Here is a 12,569-nt window from a genome sequence, read left to right on the forward strand (position 1 = left end):
ACACATGGTAAATTACCACACAAGGAAGGTTGGGAGTGATTTTGAGAGTTTTGGTCTCAATAGTTTAAGAATAAGCCAAAAAAGGGCCCAAATATGCATTTTTCTTGGTTTTCGCACCATAACTTTAGTATCAGTAAATAGAAATCTATGAAATTTAAACACAAGGTTTATGACCCTAAAATAAAGGTTGGTATTGATTTTGGGAGTTTTGGTCCCAACAGTTTAAGAATTAAGGGCCCAAAGGGACCAAATTAAACTTTGTTTGATATCATCAAAAATTGAATAATTGGAGTTCTTTGATATGCCAAATCTAACTGTGTATGTAGATTCTTAGTTTTTGGTCCCGTTTTCAAATTGGTTTACATTGAGGTCCAAAGGGTCCAAAATTTAACTTAGTTTGATTTTCAACAAAAATTGAATTCTTGGGGTTCATTGATATGCTGAATCTAAACATGTACTTAGATTTTTTTATTATGGGCTCAGATTTCATGTTGGTCCAACTCAGGGTCCTAAATTAAACGTTGTATGATTTTCAACAAATATTGAATTATTGGGGTTCTTTGATATGCCGAATCTAAACATGTACTTAGATTTTTGATGGGGTGAAAAAAAAATTTCAAAATTTTTCAAATTTCAAATTTTTGAAAAATTCGAGAAGAAGCTTTAATTGCACAAAATTGTGCAATAGATTTGTAAGATCTTGACATTCATTTGGTCTAAGAAATCTATACTATGTCAACAATTTGATCACAATCCAAGTCAAATAGTTTAATCAAGCTTGAATATTGTGTCAAAATTTCTCAGGAATTTATAACATGGAAAAGACACCAACTCAAAATCGAAATATTAGGGCAAAACATTTTTTGTTAATATTCTAACATGATTTGTTTAGATGATATGTTCCAACGTAATTTGGTCCGACAAGTAATGCTGGGAAATTTCTAGATCTTCAGACATTTCTTCTCAACAAATTATTAAATGAATCACTAGTTGGAAATTTATTTGGCCTTTTAAACTTTTCTTTAATTAGAGCGTCACTGAAGAGACTTCGCAAATACAAATTTCAATCCTGGTATTAATGACGAGTTTATTTATAACCACTGGGTCGATGCCACTGCTGGTGGATCCCCCTTTCCGAGAGTATCAACAGTCCAGTAGCCTCTAAGTGTAGAATCCCCTGACGCATTTTCCCTAGAAAAATAGCCTACTGATTGAAGATGAAAGAGAAAATAATAAAAGCAAAACACGCATATTTCATTCATTTTGTAATGGTACACATATATCAAATAATAAATAATGAAATGGGGGAAGAGGTGGGGGGGGGGGGGGGGGGGGGGTGTTAAAGATGTAGGTAAAATAATATATTAATGTATATACCTCACATTTGAGAACATTAAAATTTGTTTCTTTCAAGAAAACAATGCCAGACATAAAGCAAAGGATTTTTTTTTCGAAAAAGACAATACATTTACATTTGTCAATAAAAGCATCTAATGTTGAATGGTTTGAATTCAAATATTTTTACCGTGATTTTTATAATTATAAAAAAAAAATCAAATTTCAAAAAGCGGAATTATATAACATTGTGTGCTTTTTGAAATAAAAAAATAAGATAAATAAATATTAAATTTTACCTGAAGCAGAAGACCCAAGTTATTTTGTCCTCACAAACTATGTCACTGCTATTTCAATTCATCCATTGCAATGATGAATACCTATGCTTTACATTCACTTCATTATAAAAAAGTGAACTCTTACTTAGGTTTGAATATTACAATGGGAATGGAGAATTTTGCAAGGTCACCCAAACGTGTGAATATGATCTAAATTGGCCAGACAATACTTGGTCATGTTTAATGAAGATTTTACCCCTCGGCTTCGTCTTGGGCTTAAATCTTCATAAACCATGACCAAGTATTGTCTAACCTATAAGAAGAAACTGTTTGTTTCAGACCGTAAACCATCTATAGCCTCAAGCAACATGTCCCTAGTTTTGGCTTCTATCGTGTTCATTATCTTGACGTCTCTTAGTGTTTCTGAAAAAAAAATGCATGCAGTCTATAATTAGCCTGATAATGTTAACCGCTACAAATAATTAGCCTGATAATGTTAACCGCTACAAAAGCATTGATTTTCCTTTCATTTTCTCTTAATATTGTCTTAATATTGTTAGTGAAGTCGAGCAGAAAACGTTACCTATGTGTGAACGTTCCAATCCAAATTCCCCTGTAATTTCATTTTTTATTTGATGTTAATTTACCACATTCCTTTAGATTTTCATGACCTTGATCCAACCCAGTGCTGTAACACAAACAATTAATCTAAATTTTTTTCGTATTTCTTAATATAGCAATTATTTATATACTAGGTAAACCCGTACTGACAGGGAAGTAATTTACCTGTACAGTGTTATGGCGACATCAGGTGATGTGAAGGAAACAGAATTATTTACATGTGCTATCTGTTTAGAACAACTTAAGTCACCTAGAAGTCTACCATGCTTACACACTTTCTGTTTTCAATGTATCAGTGAGTACATTCAGTCATCTGAACGCCGTGCCGGACATAAAATCGCAAATTATACGTGTCCTGTTTGTAGATCAATTGTCACGCCCCCTAATGTAGATTTAGATACAACACGGTGGATTGAATCTCTGCCACATAATTGTACCATCTCATCGCTAATGGAAACTACGAAAGAACCAAACAAGCAAGAGTGCCACATTTGTAAACGCAAACAAAAACATAGTACTTCGACTAAATGGTGTCGTGACTGTGGTGAAGCCTATTGTGACGAGTGTTCTGAATCTCATAATTTTATTAAACCATTGATGGGTCACGTATTGATAAATATTGAGCATATTCAATCCAAAGAATGTGGAATAGATTTGGGTAAATTTTCGGATGCGTGTCCCGTACACAGTTCTAAAGTAGTAGAAGCATACTGTTTCGATCACCAAAAACTCTGCTGCGTGTTGTGTGTAACGTTACAACATAGAAAGTGTGAAGATGTCCAATCTATTGAAGACATTACAAGTAAAACAGGCGAAAATGATACATTTGAAGCAAATTTGACTAAAATTCAAGCAGCTACTGAACAATTACTACAAGAACAAAACAAAGAGAAGGTTGTTGTGAATAAATCGTTGTCCAGTATTGAAAACGATGTCATTGATTTAGTTAATATTGCAAAAAATAAATTAGATAGTTTGCTGGTTGTATTTTTGAAAGAATTGAAGATGATTGAAGAAAATACCGAAAGCAAACTTAATTCAAAATTGGATTTGGTCGAAAAACTCTTAAATCGCATCAACGACTTTGTCAGAACTACAACGTTTATACGATCTTATGGTTCAAAAACACAACTATTCATTCACATCCAAAACTCAAAACAAGACTTTAATTCGGAAATCGAGAAAGCTATAATGTTACTATGGCAGACCACTGGATTAGAAGCTAGTTTTCTTATTGAAAATACACTACAGAACGTGATGGAAATGAAGAGTCTTGGAGAAGTACATGTTACAGAGAAATGTAGTAAATCTGATATAAAGTATGAAGGGCTTGTATCAGATTATTTCCGTGTACCAACAAGTAAAATGTTTGATTCTGTTCATTTGAAAAGAAAGAAAACTGTTACTCTTTATGGACATGTTTTGACCGGGGGGATGTGTATTTCAGATCAGACAATGGTACTTTGTAGTCATACGTTACACAAAATTATAGTCGTCGAAATATCAACAGGAAACATCATAGCAGAATGTGTCTTTTCCAAAAACCCAAAACGACTGACGTATGATACTAAGAACAAGACATTCTATATTTCTTTTTACGGTGGTTTTTTCTACAATGTTAGCTTTGACCAGAGTTTCGGAAAACAAACGAACATTAAAAAGCAATCGCCTTATAATGGAGGGGTATGTATTCATGATAATCATCTTTATATGGTCGTAGGTTGTGAAATCATGAAAATGAAGTTGAATCAAGGTGGATTACTGACGACTGCATTTTCAGCTAGTACAGACTGTACAGAATTAAACGGACTTGCAATAGATTTCAAATCCGAACGTTTAATACATACGACCAAAGATTCCCATATCGTTTGTTCCTCACTTGATGGAAAAAAATGTTTTGATTACAAAGATGATCAAATGAAAAATGTAACCAGCGTAACAGTCAACTCTCGTGGTCTAATATTCGCTGGGGATGAAACTGGGATCGTACATATGCTGTCTGACGACGGGAAACATAGAAAAACCTTACTGGACAAATGCGAGAAAATAAATAGATTGTGCGATATATGGTTGGATAAATCTGAAAAGACTCTGTTCATTTGCGGAAAAGACTATGTAGAACTTTATGATATTTCCTTTTAAGTAAACATTCGGAATCTGATGTACAGTAGTTGTCGTTTGTTTATGTAATATATACGTGTTTCTCGTTTCTCGTTTTGTTTATAGATCTTTATATAAATTAGACCGTTGGTTTTCCCGTTTGAATGGTTTTACACTAGTATTTTTAGGGCCCTTTATAGCTTGTTGTTCGGTGTGAGCCAAGGCTCCGTGTTGAAGGCCGTACTTTAACCTATAATGGTTTACTTTTTAAATTGTTATTTGGATGGAGAGTTGTCTCATTGGCACTCACACCACATCTTCCTATATCTATTCAATATATCAGTGTATGTAAGGTGTGAATCCTGAAATGTCATTTTCACTGTATCCGTGATGCTTTTCTGATGTAGAATGATAAATAGACAGACGACAAATTAATGATTTTTGAATAAGATAACAGGAAATATATAATATGTTCTGTTTTATGAACTCGTGATATAGATATTGAAAAGAGAGGCGAAAGATACCAGAGGGTCAGTTAAACTCATAGATAGAAAATAAACTTTCAACGCCATTGCTAAAAACGAAATAAACAAACAGAGAAATGATTATAATAGTACAAATGAAATAGAAATAGAAATAGTACACATAGAAAACTAAAGACTAAGCAACAAGAACCCAACAAAAACTGGGTGTGATCTCAGGTGCTCCGGAACGTTAAGCAGACCCTACTCCACATGTGGCACCCATCGTGTTGTTTATTTTATTACAAACTTGGTAAACAGTCTTATTCGGTAGGTCACTTTCACGAAAAAGGAAGGAGGTTGTTATTACGACGTACGGAACATATCCGATATCATCTGTGAAACTGTTATTCCATATTTGTCAACCAACTCGTGATGGCGTCCGTAAAATTTACGAAGGGTTGGTTTTCACACTTACTGTTCAGTTTAAGGTAGATATCGTAGTTTAATTAAAGATTGAAATAATTTCAGCATTACTGTGTGGCATATATTCGGCCGCAAGTGATAAAGGTGGACTGTTTCGCTCATAATTGCAGGTTGTACGGTCACCTATGGTTGTCTACACCAACGTTGTCTAATCGAGATCTGAATGATTCAAGAAATACTATGTCAGGAGCCTATAGTTCAGTGGTTGTCGTTTGTTTATGTGTTACACATTTGTTTTTCGTTCATTTTTTTTACATAAATGAGGCCGTTAGTGTTCTCGTTTCAATTGTCTTATCGGGGCCTTTTATAGCTGACAATGCGGTATGGGTTTTGCTCATTGTTGAAGGCCGTACGGTGACCTATAGTTGTTAATGTTTTTGTCATTTTTGTCTTTTGTGGATAGTTGTCTCATTGGCAATCATACCATATCTTCTTTTTTATATGTGGAATAATATCGTGTGCAGGAAAAAGCAGTAAAAGAAATCTGGGAAGACGATACAAACCGCCGCAAATTGTAATATTGACAAGTAGGTGCTATTCCGGGAACAGAAGTATCAAAGTTCCTTTAGTGGAATTAGAGTGAACGAGGAGCACGACTCCACACCGAAAAAAAATAATCTAAAACTGGTAGCAGTAATGAACCGGCCGCTCTGATAAACAAGAGGAGACCAATTATAAAAAAAAACACACTTCACTATGGTACCATAAGAAATACACTGGCATATGGTCTAAAAAGTAGAATTATAGGTGCATGACCCCCTGTCATCTTGCCAGATCACGCACCTGCATTTACACCGCGACAATTGTTTTATTGAAAATAATACGAAAAAAAATAAATCATGAACATCTAAAAGCCATTAGAAGTGTCTCTTTTTTGAAAACTTGTATAGAATATGAAATTCTAGATTGAAAGTTTTTATTTTTCAAAATCTTCAAAACGTCCACAGACTATTGGATGCCAAAAAAACCCGAGCATGTCTCTTTGCACTGTCTGTTTCCTATACGTATGTATTAAGTATTCAAATAAAACGATCCATCTAAAAGTTCCTCCAAAGTAATCCTTCAGTAAATCGTGAAAATCGGAATAACTGTTAAGCTTAAAAGCTGGACATAACCACATACTGTAATACTATTTGTAAAATATTTGAACAAACTTTTGAATATTGACTGAGCACTTTTGCTGTTTTTTTAGCCCTATGATGCTATATATATTAGAGAGTTCTTACAACAAAGCAGACAACTAGTGTTATTATATGATTGTTTTGTTTTGTTTTCTCATTGATTGAGGTTAATACATGATTTGGCACAGCGTCAGCGTCCGTTTAAATTATGAATATTTCAAGGCAACGTAAAGAAAGTTTCCATTTTTCCATTATCTTCTTGTTTCTCTGTTCTTCGCTTTGTTTCGTGTATTTGATTTTAGTTAAACTATAGATCTTTACAACCAGTTTTTATTTGAAAACAATGACAAATTTGACAACTCGGAATGTCAATCTAACCAGTTTCAGCTCTAGGGCAAATATTTCCGTGGTTCCGTCACGCAGTCAAATCCCACAAACTCTCTGACAGACATTGAGTTAAGTTTTCAAATTGATATTTTATCGTGTGTTGTTCTGTGTAGTGCTGTTATACTGTTGTCTCTGTTTTTTGTACCATTAAAACGTTTAATCCCGTTGCAAATGTTTGCACCTGTCCTAAGTCAGGAATCTGATGTTCAGAAGTTGTCGTTTGTTTATGAAATTTATACATGTCATTCGTTTCTCGTTGTTTTATATAGCTAAGACCGTTGGTTTTACCGTTTGAATGGTTTTATAATTGTAATATTGTGGCCCATTTTAGCCTGTTGTTCGGTGTGATCCACAGTATGACTTGATTGAAATTCTGAGAATTGAACTTTTTAAGTCGGCGAAAACTGTAACGGATTTTCCAAACTATTATGAGTAGCAACCTAAAACACAGACTTGAGACACACTGTCCGTAAAGCTCGCACTTGATTGCTATGTTCTAAAAATTGCATTAACAGCGTCTTTTGTGAAAGAATTGAATGATGTGAAAACAAGTAAACGTAGAAAAAACAACACTATCAACGAAAATTAAATGACTTCCGACGTTTCACAATTGTTTCATTTAGTTAGCGATTTAGCGAGTTATCTAGCCGACATAAAGCAAGGGCAGCAACAACATGTCAAGAACCTAACGAAATTGAAAACCTTGATCATAGAATTTGTCAGGATGTACTAAAAGATTCGTTGCGTATCAATACTATAACAGATCGATGTTGACCGGTGAATGTACACTTAAAGCGAAAGTTGAGCTTATTAATGAAAAGCTTAAAGATAATGATCCGGCAGATGAACATCTCAAAACTTTGGTGTCCTCGCGTAATAAATCAGTGTACGATTTATGTTTCAATTGAAAGTATCAATGAACCGCACACACTAGAGTGCAACATTTGCGAACATTAACAGAAGCATAGTTCGGCGACTATATAGTTAAGCTTCTATTAAATCTTGAATAGGTCTAATAGGAGTTTAATTCTGAAATTGAGAATGTTCTTGCGTTATATTACGTCAGGTCGATTGCGTATAAAATTCCTTCGCATGGATAATTCTTTCAAGAATTTGATTGATATGATGAGTCTTGAGAAGTACAAGTTACAAAGAAATGTATCTAATCTATTACCGAGTATGAAGTAGTACTATCAGATTATTTGTTTTTTCCGACTTGCAAATTGTTCTTTTCTTTGAAATTGAAAAGAATAAAAAACTATTAACCTTTATGGTTATAATGTTCGTGCAGGACTGTGTATTTCTGATGAGACAATGGCATTATGCATTTATACGCTTAACAAACTAACTGTTGTCGATATGTCTTCAGAAAAAATACAACAGAACGTGTTTTTCCCAATATCATAACCGACTGACTTATGACACGTCGAATAAGACATTCTATATTTCTTTTTACGGAGGTCACTTTCACAGTGTCATATTTTTTCATGGCTTTGGACAACAAACCCGAATGAAAAATGCAGGACTTGTAATTGTGGCCTGGGGTTTCTATTTACAACAATAATCGTTATATGGTCGTCGGTTGTGAAATCCAGAAAATGAATATAAATCAGGTTGTTCAATTGATACATATTGCACAGATCTTAATGAATTAAAAATTAATCACAAGAAAGATCGTATAATACTTATAACCAAAGATTTTTCTGTTGTCTGCACGTTACTTGAAGGAAAGAAACTATTTTTTTTTACAAAGATGATGAAATGAAAAAGAAAAATGAAATGAAAAAGTTACCAGCGTAACAGTTAACTCTCGTGGTTTAATTTTTGCCGGGGACGAAACAGGGATGGTTCATCTGATATCTGAAGATGTTAAACACATAAGAACAATTCTTGACAAATACGAAAAAAATAAGAAAATTCTGCGAAATCCGGTTACTTCGATATTTTTGTGGTAGGGGTGTGCCATTTTTGCCTCAAAAAACGTACCCATTTTAATATAACATTCAGTGAAATTCAGTACCTATATTTATAAATATAAATATTTAAGAAAGAATGACCTATACTTATATACAATATTTAAAATATGACGTCAAAACGTTATTGAAGATCAAATCAGGAGACAAATTTCCGGGGGTCATTTGGGAACTTATTTGAAAGGTGATCTTTCAAATGAATTTTTTAATTCATTATAATAATTGACCATTAATAATGTAAGATTCTCAATAGCATATTTATAGATGATATGTAGATCGATAATACCCCAAATCAATATACAGTTATCAAACGTAAATGCATCTTAATATAGGATGTTATTAAAAAGGAGGGCCATTCTTATATAAAATCTCGCAAAATTATGACCCATATTTTTGGCACATCCCCTGGATATTTTACCAGGTGTCTCAGAAATGTCTTTGAATTTAATACACCATACCTTAATAAATATTTTTAATTAAATCTACGTTGTTCTAAGTCAACTTGAAATATTCTTTGTAAATTTCGTTGGATAAAAGTAATTAAATTAATCGAGAGACTATACTAGAAATTTTTAAGTGATGAAATCCAGAGGTATAATAAAGTACGGTTTGAATTTAGTTTAAAGTGTCAATTAGGGATTTAGTTGAGTGAGTGATTCGTCATAAAAAAAAAAATCCTAAAATGAATTAAGAGAATGAAAAAGAGATGCAGGTTCTACTTAAATGCGACAAGAATGAAAAAAAAAAAAAAATCTAAAACATATTTCGATATATCACCCAATGCAATTTGCAATGAAAAGTATGATGGATTCCACTAGTAGAGCAAGACCTGTTTTCGCTACCGGAGTATTCATTGTCGGTCCGCATCCAAGGAACATGGATAGATTCGCAGAGAGAAGTACACTTTTGCTATCAACAGCTAAATCCTAAAGGAACCGTAAGCATGAGAATTAAAACAATGATGAACATTGATGAGAGTACGATTCCTGACCTTGGGTATGTACATTTAATATATATTTAACGGAATGAAGTATTGTTCTGATTATATTTGTCGTTATCGTTATGATCTTGAAATGTACAATAAGGATGTTTTATTTAAACTACCTCTAGATCTATATATTCTAGTATATACTATTAAAGTGGACTTAAGTCAGGAACCCTTGTAAATTATTTTCATTAGTTATATCTTTATTCGAAAACTTTTTTTTTCTTTGCACACAAATATCTGCATATCAAAACACCTTTGATTGACCTGATCTTTGAAATTCTAATCGTATTCTGATTTGAATCTCTTATATATCGAATATGGTTTTATCCGCTGCTGAAATGAAAGGAAACATACACAAATATATCAAAGTCGCTTTGATAAAGTAAAGATAGGTGCAAATATACTTACTTGATATGCAAACCGTACAGTAAATCGCTGTGAGTACGTTCACACTATTTACATCAAATTCAAATATTGGAACTAAAAGGTATCAACGGTATTATTCAAAAGACTTTGAGTTCGTTTCGTTTATTCTTTAGTTTTCTATGTTGTGTCATGTGTGCTATTGTTTGTCTGTTTGTCTTTTTTTCATTTTTAGCCATGTCGTTGTCAGTTTATTTTAGATTTTTGAGTTAAAATCTCTGGTATCTTTCGTCCCTCTTGTAATGATGAAGCCCTCGTTATTGATATCAACTTCTTGTATTGTACTGAAAATACAAAGTTGAAGTTTGTTGACATAGTTTTAATCGCATATCGGACTGTTTCCGCTTTTTGTAAATGCTTACGACCGCGTCTGCACAATACTAATAAGTAGGTTTCGATTGATAGCTATAGAACAATAATTGTAAACTCAATTTTCAAATAATTAATGTTCCCCTTATATTTCATTTCCGTGTAAACTTTGGCATTGTATCCGCTGTTTTTGGATTGATGTCACAAATCATAATATGAAAAGGAAGTTCAATCTTTTTTTAATTAGCATGTGATGCCGCACAAAAATGGTGAGTTAAATAGGTATTTCATAAGTATACGAAAACTAAATTTGATAATGATAGATCAATGTGTAACTTCCAGGTGCGAGTATAACATGTATATATCATAACGAGAACATGTCAGTATGATATAACATGAACCCTGTCTGCTCTGCACTTAACTGAAACGCAGAACCTGACTTGTTCAAAACGTGACAACAAGGAAGAAGGCATAACGCCTAAAAAGACAGAATATTCTGATTTTTACCAGCCTTTACACATACTAATACATTATGGTTTTGTAGCGAAGAAATAACAACCACCAATGTTAAATTGTTGATTTAGTTATGCCCGGCACTGATCGAACTTACAACTTACCACATTTCAGGCGAGCATGATACATTAATACACGAGATCGAGGCAGAAATAAAAAGAGTTTTCAACCTCGAATCCGTATCCACCCGAGACACCAATAAACACACTGGTAAGTTCTCTGCTGTGTACGGATTGCTTGTTCACGAAGAGATACTTTTGAGTATGATAATGTGAAAATAAAGCAATCAAGGGGGGTATTGGTTTCATGAATGAAAATGCTGAGCGAAAAAAAAAAAGAGGAAATACAAATTCTCGGCCGCAACTTAAAATCAAATCGATTCAACTTTGAAAAAAATGTGTGCACTCCAATTTTTTACCTTCAGGTTTATTAAATGTATTTTTTTTGTTTTGATCGATTGTGTTTTAAACATTTCAATTTTGAATAATCAAATTCAGTTTGAAAAATATCAAAAGTGCATTTTGTTTTCAGCACATTTACACACTGATTGTTTTGCATGTCATTGGAGTATATTGTCAAAAATGCTTAAAACCGGAAAGCGTATTGACATGTCCAAGAAGTTCTAACGCATGGCTTATTGAGTCTCGTCAAAAGTGTCAAAACAGTGACCACTACCTTTGTTTAGAAACAGACACTCAGACTTCAGACATCAAGACTTTGATAGAATGTTGTATGTCGCCGTTAAATATATCAAAAGGTAAATAAACTTCAGAAGATATATTACCAGAAAATTCAAATTTGAATGAATGATTTTACTGAAAAACTATCTCGGAAAAAGATCAAGAATAATTAACATACGGAACTAACACGATTCTTACAGGAAACACTCATAAGAAACTATCATATTATTAATGGAGTTATAAAGCTAAGAGTTCCAAATGGTGAAGTTGAAATCATCTCTTCGTAAATTTTACGGACGCCATCACGGGAGGGTTGACTGTAATAAAATAACCGTTTCACAGGTGATATCGAATGTTCCTTATGTGGTAACTGCAATACCCTTCCCTTTTCACGAATGTGACCTAATAAGTTATACTATTTTCCGAAGTTGTAATAACATAAGCAACACGACGGGTGTCACATGTGGGGCAGGATATGCCTACTCTTCCAGAGCACATGAGCTTATCCCAAGTTTTTGTGGGGTTCTTGTTGCTTAGTCTTTAGTTTTCTATGTTGTGTGTAATGTACTATTATTTGTCTGTTTGTCTTTTTATTTTCACCCACGGCGTTGTCAGTTTATTTTTAATCTATTAGCGTGACTTTCCCTCTATTATCTTTCGTCCCTCTTTTATTTCTGATATTTCTATAATGTGGATTTTTGTTTTTGTAACCACAATCACAAATACGACATTTTTTTAAAAATTGAATCATCCATGTATCTTTGAGGTATATAGTCATATTTTTTAAATCTTACGTCAGATTAAATTTCCATGGGAGGAGATGGTTATGAATTTGTTTTAAGATTTCTTCAAAAACAAATGAAAATGGTAATTATTGTCTTATTTTACCATAAA

General features: G+C 33.2%; 1 protein-coding gene across 1 annotated transcript; it reads left to right on the forward strand.

Moving 5' to 3' along the window:
- The first annotated feature begins 2,411 nt into the window (after positions 1 to 2,411).
- LOC134701707 (uncharacterized) lies at positions 2,412 to 4,378 on the forward strand. The gene has a single exon (XM_063562840.1). The coding sequence runs from the start codon at positions 2,412 to 2,414 to the stop codon at positions 4,374 to 4,376; it is 1,965 nt and encodes a 654-aa protein (XP_063418910.1). The 3' UTR covers positions 4,377 to 4,378.
- Positions 4,379 to 12,569: the final 8,191 nt, after the last annotated feature.

The sequence above is a fragment of the Mytilus trossulus genome, unplaced genomic scaffold (genome assembly GCF_036588685.1).
Source record: "Mytilus trossulus isolate FHL-02 unplaced genomic scaffold, PNRI_Mtr1.1.1.hap1 h1tg000261l__unscaffolded, whole genome shotgun sequence".
NCBI classification, from domain to species: Eukaryota; Metazoa; Mollusca; class Bivalvia; order Mytilida; family Mytilidae; genus Mytilus; species Mytilus trossulus.